The sequence below is a fragment of the Ambystoma mexicanum genome, chromosome 1p, assembly GCF_040938575.1.
Source record: "Ambystoma mexicanum isolate Mex_15411 chromosome 1p, UKY_AmexF1_1, whole genome shotgun sequence".
Taxonomy (NCBI): domain Eukaryota; kingdom Metazoa; phylum Chordata; class Amphibia; order Caudata; family Ambystomatidae; genus Ambystoma; species Ambystoma mexicanum.
The window spans coordinates 390,941,558-390,964,119 of NC_090921.1; the positions used below are offsets into that span (position 1 = coordinate 390,941,558).

The 22,562-nt window shown below is 50.6% G+C and overlaps 1 protein-coding gene across 7 annotated transcripts in view; it reads left to right on the top strand.

Moving 5' to 3' along the window:
- Nucleotides 1-22,562, top strand: part of LOC138570837 (serine/arginine repetitive matrix protein 2-like) — a 638,877-nt gene that overhangs the window by 295,427 nt on the left and 320,888 nt on the right. For all 7 annotated transcript variants that reach the window (XR_011303882.1, XR_011303883.1, XM_069649149.1 and 4 more), the window contains exon 11: nucleotides 325-537. Coding sequence is in view for 5 of the 7 variants with exons in the window: in XM_069649149.1 (XP_069505250.1) it covers nucleotides 325-537 (213 nt within the window). In the remaining 2 variants the exon portion in view is untranslated. The remainder of the gene's footprint in view (nucleotides 1-324; nucleotides 538-22,562) is intronic.

The window sequence follows — 22,562 nt, forward strand, 5'->3', positions numbered from 1 at the left end:
TGAATAACTGTATTAATCCATGTTAACATATCATCAGAAGTCTCAAACCCGATCTTGCAAAATCCAAATCTTAAGGAAGAGAGGTTAGAGAATTTGTAGTCTTGGCTCCCTTTTTCCTAAGAATGGAAGCCGTGTGTTCAACTGGCACTAAATCCTGCCTACTGCATTGCCAAATACTGTAGTAAGTGAACAGCCATCAATCTATGTGCATTAAATTAAGGCTTCCAGGTTCCCGAAAAGGCACATTGTAATACTGACCTTACTATAATTTGGATTGATATTTTGAGGGTTCATGTTTTGAAATTCATTATTGTATTGTTTCAGATGAGCCTCACAGTCCCACCTTGAAATCCTCTCTGGACCATGACTTTGCGACTGAAGAGTACGCTCAAACTTCAGAAGATGCACAGTATGAGCCTGCAGAGAGCTCAAACGAAGTAGAACCCAATGTACCATCTACACAGTCGCCTCTCCCTCAAGGTGGAACTCTTAAGGAAGCAACAAAATCACCCAAGGGATCTGCACGAGAGACTGTAGGCAAGTATCCATGTGGTTTTTGGGGGCTTCAATCTGTTTTGTATTAACATAATGTTCATTTTCCTTTCTAGTGCTTGAATACGGAATTGCTTTCAGTAATTTATGGGAAGGAACGATTATATTCTGCCTCTGCTTATAACACATCATTTGTTCTCAAAGTGACGATTGTGGTTGTGTTATGGTTTTTATCATCTTAAAAGGGATCTTTCGTGCTACTGTCATTGCTTTTTAGAAGCCGTAATTCGGAGGTCTGCAGCCAACAGCGCTCTAGATGTTTTGGATTAGTACTCCATAATCCCTCACCATTGACTTTGCAAACTATTGCTGATGGGAATTGTATTATGTTAGGGAGAATTCTAATTTCTGTGCTAATTCCCTTCAACCTTAGAGACCCCCAGCTCTTTTGCTGTACTTTAGGACTTTACATTTCTACCCTGGAGTGAGACCAACCTTTTAATCACTATCCCATATATTTTTGATCTGATTCAGACTGTTTTCTTTGTTTTTGGAGTCTGACAAACTCCATAGCCATATACTTTTTGTATGCTGACACACAGCACCGTCAGTGCAGTGTCACAGAGAAGTCCTTTAGATTTCTCCTAAGGTTTAAATACCTTATCTTGGGTGAACTACTGTTCCCAAGAGGAGTAAAGTGAAATTGACTTTACTTAACTTTTTCCTATGTATGTCCAGCACCAGCAGACCCCATCTTATGTGGAGTGCTGCGGGGATTCCTTAGTAGCCCCTTTTCCTACTTACTCATGTAATAACATTTGTTACCCTTGCTACTTTTAATGTCTAGTGACAGTGGTTTAGGTTTCCTACCATTGTGCTTTTCTAGCGCAGGCGGAACCCTCTGCAGTATAGCACCCATGGGTCACCGTTGCTTCAAAATGGCCACAGTCGTCTTTTTCGCCATTTCTTGTTTGTGAGATCTTTCTTGGGTTTTACTCTGCGCGCCATACCATGTTTAACCCTTTTGTTCGATTTTGCCTTTGGCGGGCTTCATTACTTCATTACTGAATTGTCAGAGCTTTTTTTTTTTTTTTGTATTTGGTTCATTTACAAAACAAATTTTGCAGAACCTTTATAAAGCAAGATACAAACGAGAAGGTAAGACCATAAAATAATTACACATATATCATACAAATTTACAACATGATCACGACAGATTTACAAAATTTGAGAAATTTTAAGAAATTTAAAAGAAAAAGGAGGATAGCTAATTGAACACTTTCAGGCCGATTCATGGAAATAATGTGCGCGGAAAAACCGGAGCACGCGTGCGAAAACGTGCGATTCGCAGTGCCACAGAAAAAATCGCAGAAAATCGCACAGAAAAAAGTGCACATTCATTCATGGAAGCACGGGCACGAGCAAAATGTGGGATGTGCGCTGAAAAAGTGCGCGCCGCATGCTAGCGCACAGGTCATCTAACGCTGTGCGATAAAGCCACAGCGAATTCGCACATAGCGCGGCGCACATCCCAAAAGTAGGCGGAAAACGGGGCGTGACACGCGGAATGGGGAACAACTCGTGAAAATGTGGGCGTCACAGGGGAGGTCCAGGAGGCAAGTGCGCGGAACGCCCAGACGCTCGCCTACAACAGGCATTCATGGAATCGAATCGGGTAAAACCGCGCACGGCCAAAGACGCGCACAGGCCCATACCCGTACGCCACAGAAAGCAGGCGGTAGCGTCCCAATACATGTGCGCCAAAATGTGCGCTTAAAAAATACCGTATACACAGCTCAGCGATTGTGCCTGGGGGAGCATGTGCGTGCATTTCAGGGGAGCGCGCGAAGTCATACACCCGTTTTGGCTGGGTGCGTGTATATCAGGGGTGCGCGAGAAGTTTCACATGCGTTTTGGCTGGATGCGTGTATATCAGGGGTGCGCGAGAAGTTTCACACGCGTTTTGGCTGGGTGCGTGTATATCAGGGGTGCGCGAGAAGTTTCACACGTGTTTTGGCTGGGTGCGTGTACATCAGGGGTGCGCGTGAAGTTTCACACGCGTGAGGGCTGGGTGCGTGTATATCAGGGGTGCGCGAGAAGTCTCACACGCGATTTGCTGCGTGCGGGTATTTCAGGGGTGCGCGCAAAGTTTTACACGCGATCGGGCCTGGGGGGAGCGGGGTACGTGTATTCCAGGGGCTCGCGGGTGTTTCTACACGCGATCGGGCCTGGGGGAGCGGGGTACGTGTATTCCAGGGGCTCGCGGGTGTTTTTACACGCGATCGGGCCTGGGGGAGCGGGGTACGTGTATTCCAGGGGCTCGCGGGTGTTCTTACACGCTATCGGGCTTGGGGGAGCGTGTGCGTGTATTCCAGGGGTGCGCGTGAAGTGTTTCACGCGATCGGGCCTGGGGGGGAGCGGGGTACCACTCACCGTCTGCCTTGCATGTAGAAGAACGCGTAGCCAACACCCGCTGTGAAGTAATAGCGAGTGAACCCCAACGGATGGAAAACACACGCACCGCACGAAAAGCACGTACAGAGAAGCCCTGCCAGGGCAACGCCCGTGCGCGAAACTGCACAGACGCGCTTACGCTGTAAGGGCCTTTGGTCCAATGAAATCGCGTACGCGTGCTGACGCGCTTACGCGCTAAGGCCCTTTCCTCGAATTTCACGCTGACGTGCAGGATTTTCACGTGCCAAATCACTCCGTATCAAGCTGGCCACGCGAAAACACACGGAAGACCACGCTCCTGCCCAGAAGGCCGAATCACTGCCCCCCAGTGCCCCGAGCAGCCTCCCACATGCCATCTGCTGCTGCCTGCTGCCACCGTGCCCTGCCATTCGGTGCCTGCGCATCAGCCATCTGCAGGGGTCCAGTTGCTGTGTCCACCCCTGCTGGAACAGAAGACTCCCGACTCGGATAACATCGCTCCACAGCCCAGCCCCAGGACCCAGTTGCCCACCCACTCCTGCCCCTGGGGTTGCCATGTTGGGCACATCAACATCTGACACCAGTGGCAACCCCCGGCCAGAGGGGCAGAGGGGCACCAGCTTCACTGCCACCGAAGTTGGTGTCCTGGTGGAGCAAGTCCTGGGGCAGTATGATGCCCTCTTCGGATCGTCCCGCGCCAACAGGGAAGGACGGGAGAGAATCTGGGCCGACTGTGTGGTTGCCATCAACGCGGAGGGGGTGGCAACCCGCACCATCCAGAAGGTCAAGAAGCGCTGGGAGGACTTGAGGTCCAGGACCCTCATAAAGGCCCGGCGCCTCGTGGAGGGGGGTCGGGGCCACATGAGTTCCATCCAGATGGGGGTCCTGGAACGCGTACACCCAGCGCTCCACGTCCAGGTCCTTGAGAGGGAGACCCGTCTGGAGTTGAGCGGTAAGTGGCCAAGCATTGCTGTTTGAGACAGGGCATGTTGCAGTGTGCTGGTTGCCTGATACTTGCCTGCATGTGTGACATAGGCCATGTACGCATGTATGTGTGCAGGGACATCATGGTAATGCATGTGCGACCAGTAATGTGTGAACCGCACGGTTGTTGCATGTGTCCAAATGCGACATGGGGAGCCCTGTGCAGATTGCACACATGAGAGCATGGCAGTCTCTGTTCCTGGACATGGGTGGGGGTGAGGGATGGGTGCTGATGCCAGGTACATATATGGTATCCATGTCTGTGTGCCTGACCTGCGTATCTATGACTTGTGAATGCCATGGATGCATGACACATGTCTGTGACAATTTACAGATTCACTGATGCAGCCTAGTCATCCTTGTATGCACTGTGATTGGGGTGTACGGGGCCAGATGGATGTGACTGAGGTGAAGTGTGTGCATGTGATGGGCATGACCCATGATGCATGTGAGTACCATTACATTGTCTGATTCGAGAGTCCATTGGACATGTATGGAAATGTCCATGGCATGCACCATGCCTGTCACTGTGTGTGTTTTGCCTGGACTGACCCATGTGTTGTGGAGGGACATGATGGAAGTGTACTTTGACAGTGGTACTCATCTGCTATTGCTTCCTGTCTAGGGGACCATTGTACAGTACCCTGATGCTTGTGTTTCATGTCTCCCTCTACGCAGCGGCTAGTGAAGAAGAGGGCGGAGACGGCGCTGTGGAGCAAGGCGGCGGGGATGCCCCCATGGCTGCAGCGGAAGGGGTGGGTGAGCCCCCACAGGGGCCTGCTACAGCAGTAGACGGCGAGGAGCCATCCAGGTTGGTGGTTTCCACAGAGGAGGAGGAGGCCGCCACTGAGGCGCACATGGGGCCTGGTGGGGGCATCCCTGCTGGTGCAAGTGGTGCAGTCCAGGGGCAGGAGGCAGCAGAGGTCACCGTGGAGGGGCCTGTGCATGTCGCTGCCCCTGACCCTGTGGGTGCACCACCATGCACCAGCAGGGATGCCCCGTCCCAGGCCCGTCCGCAGGTACAGGGGATGTCCATGTTATCTGACTCCCCTCCACCTGCGGACGAGGGGACCCCTGGCCGTATGGAGAAGGTCCTGATTGGGGTCGCGATGCGCACGGCTGTGATTCGTGATGCCGTGCGTGCTTCCCAGGAGGAGCACGCACGTCATCACGAAGAGCACCGTGCCGACGTGGCCCAATTGGGATCGTCCATGTTCGGGGGTTTCCTGCATGTGTCGGCCAATCTGGCAGCCCTCTCCTCCTCTGTGGAGACTATACGCCAGTCGTTCTCCTTGCCGTCTTGCGGCCCAGATGCCACCAGGGCCCCCTGTGGACCTGCCCTGACCAATGCAGCCAGCTCGGTGGGGATCCCATCCCTGCCACAGTCGGGAGTCAGAGGTCCAGCAGGGGTGGAGACCACAGCAACTGGACCCCAGCAGATGGAGGATGTGACGGCATCATCGGGCAGGGCACGTGCACGACGGCGTTGGTGGTTTCCATCAGCCTGGATGCCGTCGTGCTGGCACAGGCAGTTGCGTCGGAGGCAGCAGCAGGCTCAACGTGGGAGGCATCATGGCTCGGGGCCAACAACATCAGGGGTGCAGGCATCGGCCGGAGGGCAGGAGAACCCTGGAATGGGAGTGGCTTCCGTGTGGGAGCGGTTGTGCCAGCAGTTGGGTGCGGAGCGGCAGCAGGCAGAGGAGGAACGGCTCACAATGGTCAGGGCGGAGAACTCCATGCGGAGGGCGCTGAGGCGGGCTGAGTGCCTCGAGGGTCTTCGCAGGGAGTTTGAGCTGGACACTGCATTATCCCTGCGGGACCTCGGGGCCAGGGAACATGCCCGCCTCCAAGCCACTGAACAGGAGTTCGATGATGCCCTGGCCCATGACAACAACCAGTGAGCCGTCGGACTAGCCCGCTGCCTTTGTATATAGTTAGTGTTAGGTTTCCTTTAATTTTTTTTTATTTGGTTGCGATTGGACAATGCGCCACATTTTTGTATATAGTTCAGTTTTTAGTTAGTTGTCATAGTTAGGTTTCATTTGGTTGGGCTCATGGACCCGGGACCATCTTGTAAATAGTTCTTCAATGGATTTTATTATTTTTTTGAATTTTTCATGGACATTCATCTTCTTTTGGTTGTTTTGCTTTGTGGTTTTTCTCATTTCATTTCCATTCAAGTTGATTTTCATTACATTTTTATTTTCATCCTTCAATGTGTCGTATCATCTCATTGCTTTCATGCATGTCATGTTGGGTGTTTTAACATTCACTTGCAGCCATTGTGTGTGACAGACATGTGTTCATTTGCATGATTTACATTGGGTGTGTAACATGTAATTGCCTTTGATATATGGGTGGATGTGATAGTTGGTTGGCCCTTTTGGCAGGGGAGGATGGCCAATACGGACATGGTTGGGGATTGTTGGGACCCAGGTGCAGGGGGGCATGGATGGGACATGGGCGAGGGCCTGGTGGAGGGTGCCCCTGCACTGCTGGGGGGTGGGGGTGGTGGGGAACATGAGTTGGACATGGGTGGGGGCCTGCTGGCAGGTGCCCCACAGTGCTGGGGGTGAGGGTGGTGGGAGACATGGGTGGGGGCCTGGTGGAGGGTGCCCCTGCACTGCTGGGTGGTGGGGGTGGTGGGGAACATGAGTTGGACATGGGTGGGGGCCTGCTGGCAGGTGCCCCACAGTGCTGGGGGTGGTGGGAGACATGAGTTGGTGATTATTTGTGCAAGGAGACATGTGCCTTTGCTGGAGGGCATGCCCATGTTGGGTGGGCTGCCTGCGGGACATGACCAGGGATGCAGGGTAGTCCCCTGTGGTGTGGGCTGCCTGCAGGGGCCGTGGAGGGTGTACAGGGAACACCTGGGAGGACCCACACTGGCAAATCACATGTAGGACTCCCCGGCACCCCTGCAATACACGTATCCTGCTGAAATCGCGTGTAAAACTTTCTGCGCACCCCTGGTATACACGCACACGCTCCCCCAGGCCAGATCGCGTGTGAAACCACCCGCGCACCCCTGAAATACACGCGCCCAGGCCAATCGCGTGTGAAACCACCCGCGAGCCCCTGAAATGCACGCGCCCAGGCCAATCGCGTGTGGAACTTCTCGCGCACTCCTGAAATACACGCACGCAGCCCAATCGCGTGTGGAACTTCCTGCGCACCCCTGAAATACACGCACGCAGCCCAATCGCGTGTGGATCTTCCCGCGCACCCCTGAAATACACGCACGCAGCCCAATCGCGTGTGGATCTTCCCGCGCACCCCTGAAATACACGCACGCAGCCCAATCGCATGTGGAACTTCTCGCGCACACCTGAAATACACGCACACGCTTCCCCATGCCCGATCGCGTGTGAAACCACCCGCGAGCCCCGGAAATACACGCGCCCAGGCCAATCGCGTGTGGAACTTCTCGCGCACCTCTGATATACAAGCGCCCAGGCCAATCGCGTGTGAAACCACCCGCGAGCCCCTGAAATACACGCACGCAGCCCAATCGCGTGTGGATCTTCCTGCGCACCCCTGAAATACACGCACGCAGCCCAATCGCGTGTGGAACTTCTCGCGCACCCCTGAATTACACGCACACGCTCCCCCAGGCCCGATCGCGTGTGAAACCACCCGCGAGCCCCTGTAATACACGCACGCTGCCCAATCGCGTGTGGAACTTCCCGCGCACCCCTGAAATACACGCACGCAGCCCAATCGTGTGGAACTTCCCGCGCACCCCTGAAATACACGCACGCAGCCCAATCGCGTGTGGATCTTCCCGCGCACCCCTGAAATGCACGCAGCCCAATCGCGTGTGGAACTTCTCGCGCACACCTGAAATACACGCACACGCTCCCCCAGGCCCGATCGCGTGTGAAACCACCCGCGAGCCCCTGAAATACACGCGCCCAGGCCAATCGCGTGTGGAACTTCTCGCGCACCTCTGATATACACGCGCCCAGGCCAATCGCGTGTGAAACCACCCGCGAGCCCCTGAAATACACGCGCCAAGGCCAATCGCGTGTGGAACTTCTCGCGCACCCTGAAATACACGCACGCAGCCCAATCGCATGTGAAACCACCCGTGAGCCCCTGAAATACACGCACACGCGCCCAGGCCAATCGTGTGTGGAACTTCGCGCACCCCTGAATTACACGCACACGCTCCCCCAGGTCGCGTGTTACTTCTCGCACTGGTACAGGGTTGGCGCAGCCCTTTGCGATGGTTTTGCGATCTTGATGGCTTTTCCTTGCGCAAGGGCGTTCTTGGGGGCGTAACTGGCGCTGCTGCAGTGTCGCTGCGATACTCTGCGCCACGGCTTGTTTTGGAGGATTAATCCATGAATACGATGTGCGCTGAAATGGATTTTACCGCACGCGGCTGGCGCAGACATTCGCACGGGAACACTCTGCGCCAGCCGCGTGCGATACTTTTGACTGTATTTCCATGAATCGGCCTGTTTGTTTCCTCCTAATACTTAAAATTTGAGCAACTCATTTTCAATAAATTTACAGAAACTGACTAATTCAAATATCAGAGGTTTGTGTGTGCCTAGCATCATAAGTGCCCAAAGAAATTTTATAGAATCCTCAAAGTCAATATTCACAAATTTCGAGAACCGGTTGGTCCTCATTACTTTAAAATGTGGGCATTCTAGAATAAGATGTTTCAAAGATTCGATCGGTTCATTACAAAAAGGAATCGACATTTCAATACCTTTGGCTCACTGTGATTAAACCAATTAGCAGTTTTCTCCCTAGTATGATATAGATTCAGTCAGTACCTAATATATGTTTGATGCGTGTGATTACTTGGGAATAGAAGTACATGGTCAAAGCGGGGTGTGCGTTTAAGAAAGGCACCATACTCTTTGTACAGCTTGTATGGTGATATGTTTTTTATTGTACGCCTCCAATCACTGAGCTTTAGGTTGAGATATGTTGCCGTTGGTCATAAAATGCTGCAAATGTTAAGTTGTGTCATGTGTGCTTTAGAGCTGCTCTGTGAATCCTCCATTCATGGATCATGTTTCCAATTTTGACATTTCACTGAACTGAGTTTTCAGGGGCAACTGACAAGCCAAAAAGCCAGAAGATAAATGGGATAACTGGAACATGACCAGAATATTACCCCTGCTTTCATTCCACAGTTTGCTAATGCTTGGAGTACTATCTGGTCTAACTGGTTAATGAAACTAACACAAAATAAAAACTTGATGAAACGATGACATTTTGGGCCGGATTATCATGTCCTCCGATTTCATTTTCAGTTTGTTTATCTTAAGTGAGCTGTGGATAACTCTTATGAAGACTGGAGCCTAAAAGAAAAATCCAACACTGCAGTTTGGGATAGAGGGTCCATACATCCGACCTCATGACCTAGATTAGGCCTAACCAATAGACAAATGAGGGGGCTCAATATCAGGAATGTCTGTTGTTCCCTCTCCAGGCCTATAGACGCCCCCCCTCTCCATTTTCCTCTTGGCCCCCTAAGAACATCATTGTCTACTTGAATGGCACCATCTTGGTCCAGGGTCCTCAGTCCAATCTCCTCCTTTTTGATAGATGCTTCCCGCGCCTTATCAATTTCTTTCCTCTCCTGCTATCCCTTCTTACCCTTCTCTGGCTCCTTTGCCGCCTCCTTCCCCAGTCACCTCTCCGGGATCCCTTTCTGCTTCTCTGGCCACCCTGTTGCTGTCTTCCTCCGCCACCCCTGTGGCTCCCTCTTCCTCTCCGACTAACCTGTCTTTTCTTCCTTCCTCCTCTGGCACCTCCAACGCTTCCTCAGGGTGTACCTCTGGCCTATACCTCTCCACAAAGACTTTCAAATGTGGAAACCTGCTCCACATTGCTACTTTCAACTCTTGCTCAGCTGTCAAACGTTCCTCTGATATCCGCCGTCTCATGAAAAAGCTTGATTTGGATGTATTCTGTCACACAGACTTTGTTCATGGCCATCTCTGTCAAGAGTTTTGACACTCTTCTTCCTGATGACTACAGATCCTCTCCATACACCGAACCAACCGTCCCGGTGGGGGTGAAGTCTTGAATTTCTTGGAGTGGATCCCTGCATCTATCATTCCAATGCAGCACTACTCCTCCTTTGAATGCCTGGCTTTCAGGCTTTCTATCTATCCTGGCCGCTCTCACTCTGGCCACTATCTACAGGCCACCTGGCCAGGTCGTCCTCTTCCTCTGAGTGGGCTGACCTCGCCTCCTCCCTCCTTGCCTCTACCTCTCAAGTTGAACATCCTCCTGGATGATACTAGCCCTTCTCGACTCTTTCGCAACCTCTGTGACACTCTCTCCCACTCTATTCTTCCCTCTGCCCCACACACTCTGCAGGGCACACCCTGATCTCCTCAGACAACCTTTCTTCTCTAACCCTCTCACCACTCCTCTTTTGGAGTGACCACTTCCTCCTTTCCTCCCACCTCTCTCTACCCCTCAGGTTAAGCTGACCCGAGCACTGCCACCTACCTTCTCGGCCATCCGACCCATGAAGTGTGTGTCAGATGAGGCTTTCGCTGCCACTTTCTCTCCTCCTTCAACTTTGGCTGACTCACACCCTGACACAGCGCTCTCTAATCTTCATCTCTCTATCTCTAATATTCTAGATGTCCTTGCCCCTCTCCTGAGGATCTGCTTGAATCCCAATACCAAGTGCAACTATAGGTACGATTCTGACCTCTCCTCCCTTAAACGCAAGTATAGTGCGAATGAGAGGAAGCGGAGGGCATCAGGTGCACCCCTTGACAAACTGGCCTGCCGCCTTCTCCAAAGGCATTACCGACTCTGTCCTCTCCAAGAAGAGAGCCTACATCTAAGCCTGTGTCTCTTCAGCATCTAACAACTCATTCCCGCCCAGTCCCTCTGCACGGCCTTGGCTTCTCATTTCACCACTAAAACTCAGGACATCCTGTCCGCCCCCTCTTCCTCTTCTTCTACCACTCCTGGCCTGTCTGTGGGTGGCTCTCCTCCTCCTTTCTCCTTCTTTCCCTGACAATGTTACTAGACAATTCGAACCTATGAAAGTCTTGTCAAAGCAGGTTCTCCCCTGCTCATCCAGAACCATCAAGGACCACATTGACACCCGTGCTCCAGCCTTGGCCAATTTCTGCAATCACTCCTTTGCCACTGGAACCTTCCCCTGTCCCCTCAAGCACTCCATTGTGCACACCCTTTTTAAGAAGCCTTCTGCTGATCATTCCCCAACTATCACCCCAATCTCCATCACTCCTTTCTTGGGCAAAGTCCTGGAAAAGCTGAAAATCTCCCAGCTTAATCTGCATACTGAATCTGTTGGTTGTCTCCACGAACACCAGTCTGGCTTCAGAACTGCCAGAAGCATGGAAACTGCTCTCCTCAACACTCATGAAAATCTGCGCTCTAATCTTCCTTCTGTCCTCCTTCTCCATCTATCCTCTGCTTTTGGGTCCAACTGGGGTCTTTCCTCTCTTCTATCTCTCTCTCTACTTGTGTTCCCCAGGAGTCTAACCTTTCTGCCTAGCTTTTCAACCACTATGTGGCACCTCTTGCCCACCGCATCACTACTTTCTGCTCCAACTTCAGTGCTATGCGGATGACACCCAGCTCTCCTTCACGCTCCCCTCAGCCACCTCTGCTCATTCTCTCATACCAGACATTCTGGCCGCAATTCAGTACTGGTGTGCTGTCAGTGATCTGTCTTAATGCCTGTAATACTGAGATCCTCCTCATTGGTACACTTGCTGCCTCCTTTCCCCTCTCTCTCCCTGGTTGCCCACTCTGGGCCCTTTTCCTGCTCTGTCCTGTAAGCTTAAGAACCTTGGTGTCCTCTTTGACTCCACCCTCCCCTTCTCACATCTCTGGCGTCTCTAAGATGTCAAACTATCAGCTGCAACTCCTCAGCGGTATTCTTCCTGTTCTCACTTTACCCCAGAAGCGCGCTGTCTCCATAGCTCTGGTCCTTTCTAGGCTGGACTACTGCAACAGCCTCTTTCTAAATCTGCCTGCCTCTAATCTTTGACCTTTACAACTTATCCAGAACAGGACTGCAAGACTTGTCCTTGGCCTGAAGCCCATGGATCATCTCTCCAGCTTCCAAATCTCTTCATTGGCTCCCTCTGGCTGCAAGGATCAAGTTCAAGACCATTTGCATCGTCCACAAGGCTTTCTGGTGCCTGGGACTGGACTACATTCAACTTTCTCTTCCTAAACATCTTCCTTCTCGAGCTCTCCGCTCATCCATCTCTGTCTGTGTGAGGGTCAGACACTTCTCCAAGCAGAGGGTGGGGGTTAGATCTCTCTCCTAGGCTGGGGCCTCCCGCTGGAACAGCCCTTCTGCTCTCTTAAACTTGGGCAGAACCACCTCCGGTTCCGGAAGCAACACAAGACCTTCCCACTTTCGCTTTTTTCTCTCTTCCTCTCCCTTGCTGATATCCCTGACTGCTTCACGCACTGGTCACCTGTCTACCCTCTGAACTCGGGCCCAGGTTCCTGCATGTCCAGTTGCCCTTGCACTGCCTATGGGCTCCCCCAGCACTGAAGTCTGTACCTGCAAGCCTACAGTCCCTGCAAATGGATATTGTCCTCCCATGTATTCCTTATCGTTGGATATTTCCCATATCCAGCTTCGCTGCTTCAGAATTCTTTTTTCAGCAGGGGGTGCTGTGCAGCGATGCCTGTGGACTCTGTCACTCGGCGGCCTCCGTCTCGATGACGACGTCGCCGAAGGTATATGTAGCACGTGTAGCACCCGTTGGCTTCAGTTCCGTTTTTCCGTGCTTACGCTTTGGATACAGTGTACTTCGTTCCTTGTGAGGAAAACTTTGACTAACATTTTCGAGCAAAATCGAGAGAATGGCTTTGTCATCAGCGTCTTCTATTCCCTAGTCGGGTTTCAAGAAATGCTGTGACTGCGGTGCAAAGATGTCAGTTACGGACCCGCATAGGATATGTCTATGGTGTCTGGGATCCAAGCATCCGTCGTTTTATTGTGAGGACAGCCTATCCATGACATTGAAAGCCCTGAAAGCACAGGGGGAAGCTTGCGGCAGGTAGGATCCATAAATCCCCTTCATCGCTGTTGAAAAAACAAAAAACTTCAGATGAGTCGAACGGTTTTCCTCGCAATAGGAAGAGCAAACGATCACACAGTGGTTCCCACCAATCGTGGCATGGAAACAAACTTCGCCATAGATCGCCATCTTCCTCGTCTTCCAGTTCCTCTCCAGAACGGGTAGTTTGCCCCACTAAATCTGCTTCACCGGCTCAGTGGGAAGAGTTTGTTTAAATTGTTAAAGGTGTTTGAGAACACGGCTTTGCCCCCCTCGACTACACCTAAAATCCATGCTCCCGTCGAAAGACCTCATAAGCATAAAAGCTGTGTGTCTTTGGCCCTGGCGGGCAAAGCTTGTCAAGATGGATCAAAGGATCCTTCGATTAGAGGAAAGGTCTTTTCGAGGGCTGAGTAGTCGACGTCATTGACGCCGAAAGACTCGACATCGACACAATCAGGGTTGAAAGAGGCGTCATCGGCGCCCAAAACGTCTACGCTCTGAGGGCCTTGATGCCACAGGTGTCAAAGCCGTCTACATCGACAATCTCAATGATTTCGGCTTCTTTAACTACAAATATTATGACGACATAGACAATGGAGAAAACCTATGCTCCTTTACCCAGATCTGACAATTTCAAGTCTCCTCTATTTATGAAGATGCAGAGAAATCATCGGATGAATCTAGACCTTTTGGTCTACAGTATGGTACACCATCCGTGCCTGAGGCATTAATCTCAGAGGACTCTAGAATGAAGAATTTACAGGAATGCCTGCGTGATGCCAGTGGGTTAGACCCCTCACCTGAGGTAGAATGTGGCAGGGCAGACCCCAGTGACCATGCAGAGGTTACTTATAGGCAATTGATGTCCAGAGTCATGGAATATAGGGGTTGGTTGCTCGAGACCGACTCTCCTCTTTGAGCAAGACGACTTAACGGACATTTTGGATAGGGGACCCCAAGAGGACCCAATTGTGCCATTCCATCAAGCCTTACAAAGGCTTGTGGCTAACAATTGGGAGGCACCTGAGGCTATTCCGGCCGTCAACAAGAAGTTGACTTCAAAATACAGAGTTTCAGGCTCTGACCCATTGTACTTGTCAAAACATCCAACACCAGAGAGCTTGGTGGTCCAAGCTGCCACCTCACAGACAGAATGTCTACCCCCCGGATAGGGATGAGCGTTACGACGCTCTAGCCCAAAATGTTTTTTTGGCTGAGAGTATGGCCTTGAAATAGGCTATTGCCACATGCGCGTTGGCAAGGTTTACTCACACCCCTTGGGAGTGCATTTCCATGATGGCTGTCCATATCCCCGAAGGGGAAGAGCGAGACAGGTTTTTAAATATAGTCAAGGATGGGAAAGATGCAATATGCGAATCCCTCCAGACTGGTCTTGACTCTGCTGACAGCATCAGCACAGCTATGGCGGTGACTACAGTTATGTGCAGGTTGGCCTGTTTGAGAAAGTCAGGATTTGCCCCAGACGTACAATCCAGACTTCTCAACATGCCCTTTGACGGCACTCTTTTATTCGGAAGCAAGGATGATTAGTTTGGAGAAGCTGCAAACCTCTAAGGCCACAGCCAAATCATTTGGTGCTGCAATCGGACAACCTCCAAACCGCCCCACGGGCACACCCTGGACGTCCTTTTGTTACTATTCCACATTTGGAAGGGGCAGAAGACAGTGCAGTGAAGCCAAAGAAGATTCCCCTGTGGTGGACGTGGAAGAATTACTATGACTGCAGCAACAGTGGCTGCCTTGCCTTTAGACGCTGCGTTAGCCACCCCAAATCCTCTCTAAGCACTTGGTTCACAAGACTGCAGTAGGAGGCAGACAATCACAGCATCTGACAGAATGGCAGGCTATTACTTCAGATGCTTGGGCATGGGAAACAGTTGCCCAGGGTTACTGCTTTATTTTTCTGCAAAAGCCTCAGTCATCCACCGGGGAACAACTCTTCCAGATCCGCTCCTTATGCGAGAGATACTAACCCTGCTAGAGAAAGGTGCTATAGAACCGGTAGCGGAGAGGAACAAGGGTTGGTACTCCCTGTATTTTCTCATTCCAAAAAAGGACAGAGGATTGAGATGCCTCTTGGACGAGACTCGAACAAGTTCCTCGGGAAGGACGGGTTCAAGATGGTTACCCTTTCTCAGATCCTTCAGGCACTCCAGCTTCAGAATTGGATGGTATCATTGGACCTTCAGGATGCTTACTTTCTTGTACTGATCTATCACAAGCTCAGACAGTACCTGAGGTTTGCAGTTGGCGGTTCTCATTATCAGTTTCGAGTTCTGCCATTTGGGCTGACCTCCGCCCGAGGGTGTTCCCCAAACTGATGGCGGTTGCAAGTCTCAGGAGAGGAGGAATTCACGTTTACCCCTATCTGGACGATTGGTTAATTAGTGCCAGTTCCCCAGAGCATGCCTTGGAACAGCTCAGCTATACCCATCACTCCCTTCTCAGACTGGGCTTCTCCCTCAACCAACATACCATCACAAAGACTCCAATTCATTGGAATACTCCTGGATGTATCCATGGGAAAAGCATCACCACCAGTGGTGAGGGCTTCAAAACATCCTGCAAATGGTGACCAGATTCCAGAATACCAAGAATCTTCCGGCGTTCAATTTTCTGAGGCCTGATGGCATCCTGCATTTTTCTGGTGCCAGAAGCTCGCCTGAGAATGAGATCTCTCCAATGGGCTCTCAGGACTCAGTGGGCCCAGTTCTCAGGAAGGATGTCTGACCTACAAATCCCGAACAGTTTCACAGGACCTTCGGTGGTGGGTCTGTCGGGAGAACATCTTGAAAGGAAGACCATTTTGGCAACCATGGCTGGAGATAACAGTAGTGACGGATGCCTCACTCACAGGGTGGGGAGCCCACACCAACGATCTGACAATCAGCGGTCATTGGTCTACATCACAGTCCAAACTACATAGCATCCTTTTGGAGCTGAGGGCAATCAGACTAGCGCTGTAGGCCTTTCTGCTGCCTGTATGGGGAAAGAATGTCCTGATTATGACGGACAACACAGTGGCCATGTATTATCTCAACAAGCAAGGTGGTGTAGGGTCACTACCACTGTGCAGAGAGGCAATGCAGCTCTAGTTCTCGGCAATACAAGAAGGAATCTCTGTCTGCAGTTCTTCTAGCTGGAGAGCGAAACACAACAGCGGACGCTCTGAGCAGGCAGAGGACAGGCTCCCACGAGTGCAGACTAGCTCTGGAAGTCCTTCAAGATATCTTCACCCTTTGGGGAACTCAAGTAGATCTGTTCGCAACCGGTGCAAACAGGAAGTGTGAGCTGTACTGCTCAAGGGAATTTCCCCCAAGAGGAGCTCTACGGGACGCGTTCATAGTTGGCTGGGAATGTACACTTCTGTACATGTTTCCTCCATTCCTCGTCATTCCTCACGTAATCAGGAGGTTGAGAAAGTTCCGGACCTTCTGGACATGTCCAGGACCTTCTCTTGCGAGAGGAGGGTTTGGTTCTCCATCTGGATATCAGGACTCCCAGCCTTCACGCACGGTTTCTGAGAGGCTGGGATACAAGGATTGGGACCTCCCGGACAGCGTAATGGAGATTTGGCTTTCTGCCAGAAGGCCAGCAACTAAATCTTTGTACCGCTGCCGTTGGAATAAGTTCTGAAGCTGGTGTGGAGATAAGAATTTTGATCCATTTACATATAATAAACCGATGGTGTTATCCTTTTTGTTACATGTGGCTAATCTGGGGCTCCAGATTGGTACCATTAAGGGATATCTGGGGGCGCTTTCTATTTTTAAGCGCACTTCAGAAGAAGTTTCTTACTTTAAGATACCTCCTAATAATCCAATTCTTAAAAAGCTTGACAAATGTTTTCTCTCCAATCCCATTTCAAGTCCCAGTTTGGGATCTCAACTTAGTGTTGAAGTTTATGATATGCTCCTGTGCTTTGAGGCTACTAACCCTAAAGACCATCTTTTTAGTAGCTATTATGTCTGCCCAAAGGGTGCGTGAGCAACAGACTTATCCTGCAAGCCTCCCTATACTGTATTTTATAAAGATAAGGTGGTGGTGAAGGTAAAACTCACCTTTCTTCCCAAAATCGTCTTTCATCTTGCACAAAAGATAACTTTACCATCATTCTACCCTCCTCCTCACCCTCGGAAGGAAGAGGAGAGGCTTCACAGGCTTGACCCTAAATGTGCACTGAGCTTTTATATGTCTAGAATGGCAAAGTTGAGAACGGAACACCAGTTATTTGTGGGCTATTCAGGTCACAAATTGGGTATGGCGATCGCCAAACAAATATCCAGATGGATTATATTACCAATATCATAATGCTAAAGACTGTTGAGAAAAGATCTTCCAGATGGCTTATGAGCTCATTCAACCAGAGGCATGGCAACTTCCTCTGCTTTACAGAGGGGGTACTAATAAAGGAAATCTGTGCGGCTGCCACATTGTCTGTACATACCTTCACTAAACATTATAGTTTAGACCCTTCCTCAGGTCAAACTGTATTTGGTAAAGCAGTGTTGCACTCTGTGCGCACACACCCATACAGTCTATTAAATTAACATATGCAATTCGAACGCCCTCCTCCAGTAACATTTCAAACTGCTTTGGGAGTGTATCAAAAGATAAGGAATACGTGGGAGGACACAATCCATTTGAAGAACAAGTTACTTACCTCTAATGTTCTTTCGACTGGATGTTCCTCCCACGTATTACTCATCGCCCCTCCCACCTACCCTGCACTAAAATTTCCTTTGCTATTAGTCTGCGCTCTCAGGAGGAGTAACCGTCAGATAAAGATAAAACCTTCACTTGTAAAAATTGAACTGCACCCAACGGGCGATGCGCATGCTACATATACCTTCAGTGACTTTTACATCGAGTTGAAGGCCGCTGAGGGACACCGAGTCGACAAGCATCGATGCACAGCGTCCCCTTGCTGACATTTTATTTCCGGAGCAGTGTAGCTGGATGTGGGAAATATCAAAAGATAAGGAATACGTAGGAGGAACATCCAGTCGAAAGAACGTTACCTGGGGTAATTAACTTTTTCTTCTTTATGCACTGACAAGCCCCTCGCTGGCTGCACTTGTTGAGCTACCTGCATTTCTCCCCTCCTGGCACTTCTCCGCTCCCTCTTCCCTGCACTTGCACGATCAGAATGACACCAGGCCTAGTAAGATCGTCGTTTTGTCCTTCCTTGGTTTCCCACTGCTTGTCTTGCTGTGCCTAGAAAACGTTGTGTACAGGCGTGTTATAAATGCCATATATTGTATCCAATATCATAAGCAGTCCTGTAGTGAAGGCCACAGTTTTTCAATGTGGTGATGGTTTTAAGAAAATAAAACTTTTATAGAAGTGTGGCTGATGCTTGCTTCTGTCTGTAAAGTTTGGGTGTAGCAACTGGGAAAACTAAAGGATGTACTTACTGCCAAACTGTGTGATCGGCCTTAAATACACATCAGAAAAATGACAATGCTGTTGGACTTCCATTTCTTTGTGGTTTGTGGCCTGCCGATGAAGCCATAAACCATGTTCACCGGGAAGGGAAACAAAAAATGGATGCAAGGTGAATGGACCCGAGAGGTGGAGATGAAGGCAGGTACCATTCCACAAGTTTCTACATTTGGCCCCATCAGGTGAAATTACTTTTCCAGAGGGTTTTTGCGAGATGGGGGGGTCTGCCGACGAAACCGTAAAACATGTTTACCAGGAATGGAAAGAAAAAATGTTTTGAGTGGATTGTGTCCTCCAACGTATTCCTCATCTTAGATATATTCCATCCAGCTTTGCTGCTCTTCGGAAATGTTTTCGGCAGAGGGCGCTGTGCGTCGATGTCGAGTCGATAGTCCCTCGAGGGCCTCTGTCGAGGGTGACGTAATCGGGTGTATAAGTAGCAGGCGCGGCGCCCGTTAGCCTCAGTTGCTTCGGACATTCTGCGCGCCTCGAGTTTTGTCAGGAAATATAATATTTCGATGAAGAAATTATGTCCTCGTCATCAACGCAGACCACAACCCTGAGATCGGGTTTTAAGGAATGCAAATCGTGCAGCTCAAAAATGTCGATCACGGACCCGCACCGCGAGTGTTTGTGGTGTCTCGGGGAAGGCCACGACATGGAGGCCTGTTCGAAGTGTCAGGCGATGACTGGAAAGGCCTTGCGAGAAAGGAGAGGAAAGCTACAGGTAGGTCGGAACGATCGGAAAGCCTCTAGCGTCGAGTCGACACCCCATGGGGAAAAATCTCTTCGACGCGAAAGGCATAGATCCAGATCTCGCAGCGATTCTCATCGCTCGTCGTCTTCGTCGAAAAAGTCGAAGAAACAACGCCATAGATCTCCCTCCACCTCGTCAGATGAGTCTCTGAAAATGAAATGCCCCACAAAACATTAGTCTTCCGAAAAGTGGGAAGCATTTAGGGTCAAAATGATGGAGGTGTTTGAGAAAACGAAGCCTCGGTCCGCGCCTTCTTCGGAAGCCGGCCGGGAGCGTCATCGCTCCGACACTCGCACGCCCTCGAGCCCGGGTGATCGTAAAAGAATAGGATAGGGAACCTTCCAGGACGCCGAGCGAAAAACGCTTGAGTCGACCGATCGAGGTCACTGACGCCGTCCGAGACGTTCCACACCTCGAAGAGGAAACTTTCGAAGGCCGCCTCAACGCCCTCGAAGCAGACGCTGTTGATGACCACGATGTCGTTGACGCCTTTATCGACGTCGACGCCGAAACCTTCGGCGCCAAAAGCTCCAACCAAGCCAGGGCAGCTAGAAAAGGAGAAGGAGAAAACTGAAAGAAATGTATCTTCTTCTAAATCTAGTGTTACTCCTCCTCCTCTCCCAGAGAAGATTTTCAAGCCTCTCCCTAGGAAGGAGTTTTTCGAATCCTTGACCTCAATTTTTGAGGATCAGGAAAGATCCGAAGAGGAAGAAGTACCTTTTGGGTTGGAATATGGCACCCAAAATGTCCCGGAATGCTTAATATCGGAAGAAAGCAGGATGAAGGATTTGATGGAGTCCTTACATAATGCAAGTGGCATTGACACCTCTCCTGAGAATGACATTGGTAGACCAGATCCAGGAGAGCATGCCAGTCCATCTTATTGTCAGTTAATGACAAAGGTGGTAGACTACTTGGGATGGGCTAAACCAACAGCCCAATTCATCCAGGACGATTTGACAGACGTATTGGACCATGGTCCCACTGAAGACCCAGTTTTACCTTTTCATGTAGCCTTACAAAACAGGGTGGCCAAGAATTGGGAAACTCCGGATTCTATTCCTCCGGTGAATAAATCCCTAGCATCAAAATACCGCCCAGCCAGTAGCGACCCCGGCTATCTATCAAAACATCCAACTCCCGGGAGTTTGGTCATACAGGCAGCCACAGCTTCCAACAAACTTGCGTACCCGTCTATCCCTCCAGACAGGGACGATAAGCGTGTGGATGGTTGGGCACGGAAGGTATTTTCAGCCGGGAGCATGGCATTAAAATCTGCCAACTCCACATGTGCCTTGGCAAAATTTTCGTACTCTGTGGGAGTGCATCGCAATGGCGGCGGAGCACATACCAGAAGGGGAGTAAAGGGAAGGTTTCCTAGCCATCGTTGGAGATGGAAAGGAGACCATGCAGGAATCCCTTCAATCTGGATTGGACACTGCGGATAGTGTGAGCAGGTCCATGGGCACTAGCACGGTAATGCGCAGGTTTGCGTGGTTACGGAAGTCGGTTTTTGCACCGGACATACAGAACCGCCTCCTAAACATGCCTTTTGACGTGTCTCACCTTTTTGGCAACAAGGCTGACGAGAGCCTTGAGAGGTTGCAGACCTCAAAAGCAGCGGCCAAATCTTTAGGAGCTGCTATTGGGCAACGTCAGCCTTTTCGTGCGCAAGGACAATCATGGAGAGGGACGATCCTATCGTTATTATACCTCATACGGGAAGACGAGAGGAATGGCCAGTCAAAGGGGCCAAAGAAAAGCCACTCGTGGTGGACTAGGAAAACGTGCTAAGCCAGCTCCAGCCTCTTTGCCATCAGCGGCTGCAACATCCGCCACAAAACACCTGTAGGAGGCAGCATCTGCAAGAATGGCGAGCCATTACTTCAGATGTTTGGGCTCTAGAAATAATAGCGCAAGGCTATTGCCTTCCTTTTCCAAAGCAACCTCAAAGCAATACACCAGGGAGACACCCGTTGAAGCTTTCAAATCTGCTACTACAGCAGGAAGTTCTAACCCTGCTGGAGAAAGGTGCTATAGAACCAGTACCTGCAGCGGAGAGGAACAAGGGTTGGTACTCCCCGTATTTTTTGATCCCCAAAAAGGTCGGAGGACTGAGACCCATCTTGGTCTTAAGAAACCTGAACAAGTTCCTCCGGAAGGAAAAGTTCAAGATGGTTACTCTTTCTCAGATCCTTCAGGCCCTTCAACTCCAGGACTGGTTGGTGTCGTTCGACCTCCAGGATGTTTATTTTCATGTGCTTATTCATCTCAAGCACAGAAAATACCTGAGGTTCGTTGTGGGCGACTCACACTATCTGTTTCGAGTCCTGCCATTCGGGTTGACCTCCGCCACGAGGATCTTCAAGTTAATGGTAGTGGTGGCAGCGCACCTCAGGAGAGGGGGGGGATTCATGTCTATCCCTACCTGGACGACTGGCTGATCAGAGCGCACTCTGCCGACCAAGCTTTGGGTCATCTGAAAGTCACCTGCCACTTCCTCCACAAACTGGGCTTCTCCCTCAACTTAAAGAAGTCTCAAATGACACCTTCCCAACAGCTTCAATACATAGGAGCTGTATTAGACCCATCCTTGGGAAAGAGCTAGCCTTCCAAGACGAGGGCTCAGGACATTCTTCAGATGGTTTCAAAATTCCAAAATGCCCAAAATCTCCAGGCTTATGACTTTTTACGGTTGCTTGGCCTCATGGCATCCTGCATTTTTCTGGTGCCAGAGGCACGCTTGAGGATGAGATCCCTTCAATGGGCCCTAAAGACTCAATGGTCCCAGTTCTCGGGCCAAATGACGGATCTTCTTCAGATTCTGAACAAGGTCAGACCTTCTATGGTGGACCTGTGCAAAGAACATCTTAAAGGGAGAACCCTTTTGGCAACCATGGCCGGAGATCACAGTAGTGACGGACGCTTCACTCCTGGGGTGGAGAGCACATGCCAACGATTTGACAATAAACGGTCGCTGGTCTCCATCGGAGTCCAAACTACATATCAACCTTTTGGAGCTGAGGGCAATCAGACTAGCGCTGAAGCTCTTCCTGCCGTCTGTCAGGGGAAAGAATGTCCTGATAATTACGGACAACACAATGGCCATGCACTACCTAAACAAAAGAGGTGGTGTGGGGTCACTACCGCTGTGCAGAGAGGCAATACAGCTCTGGTATTGGGCGATTCAAGAGGGAATCTCTTTAACGGCAATTCATCTAGCCGGGGAAGAGAATATGACGGTAGATGCTCTGAGCAGGCACAGCACGGTGTCCCACGAATGGGAATTGGCTCAGGAAGACATTCAAGAGCTCTTCGCCCTTTGGGGAACCCCTCAGACCTATTTGCAACCAGTACCAACCGAAAATGCGAAAGGTATTGCT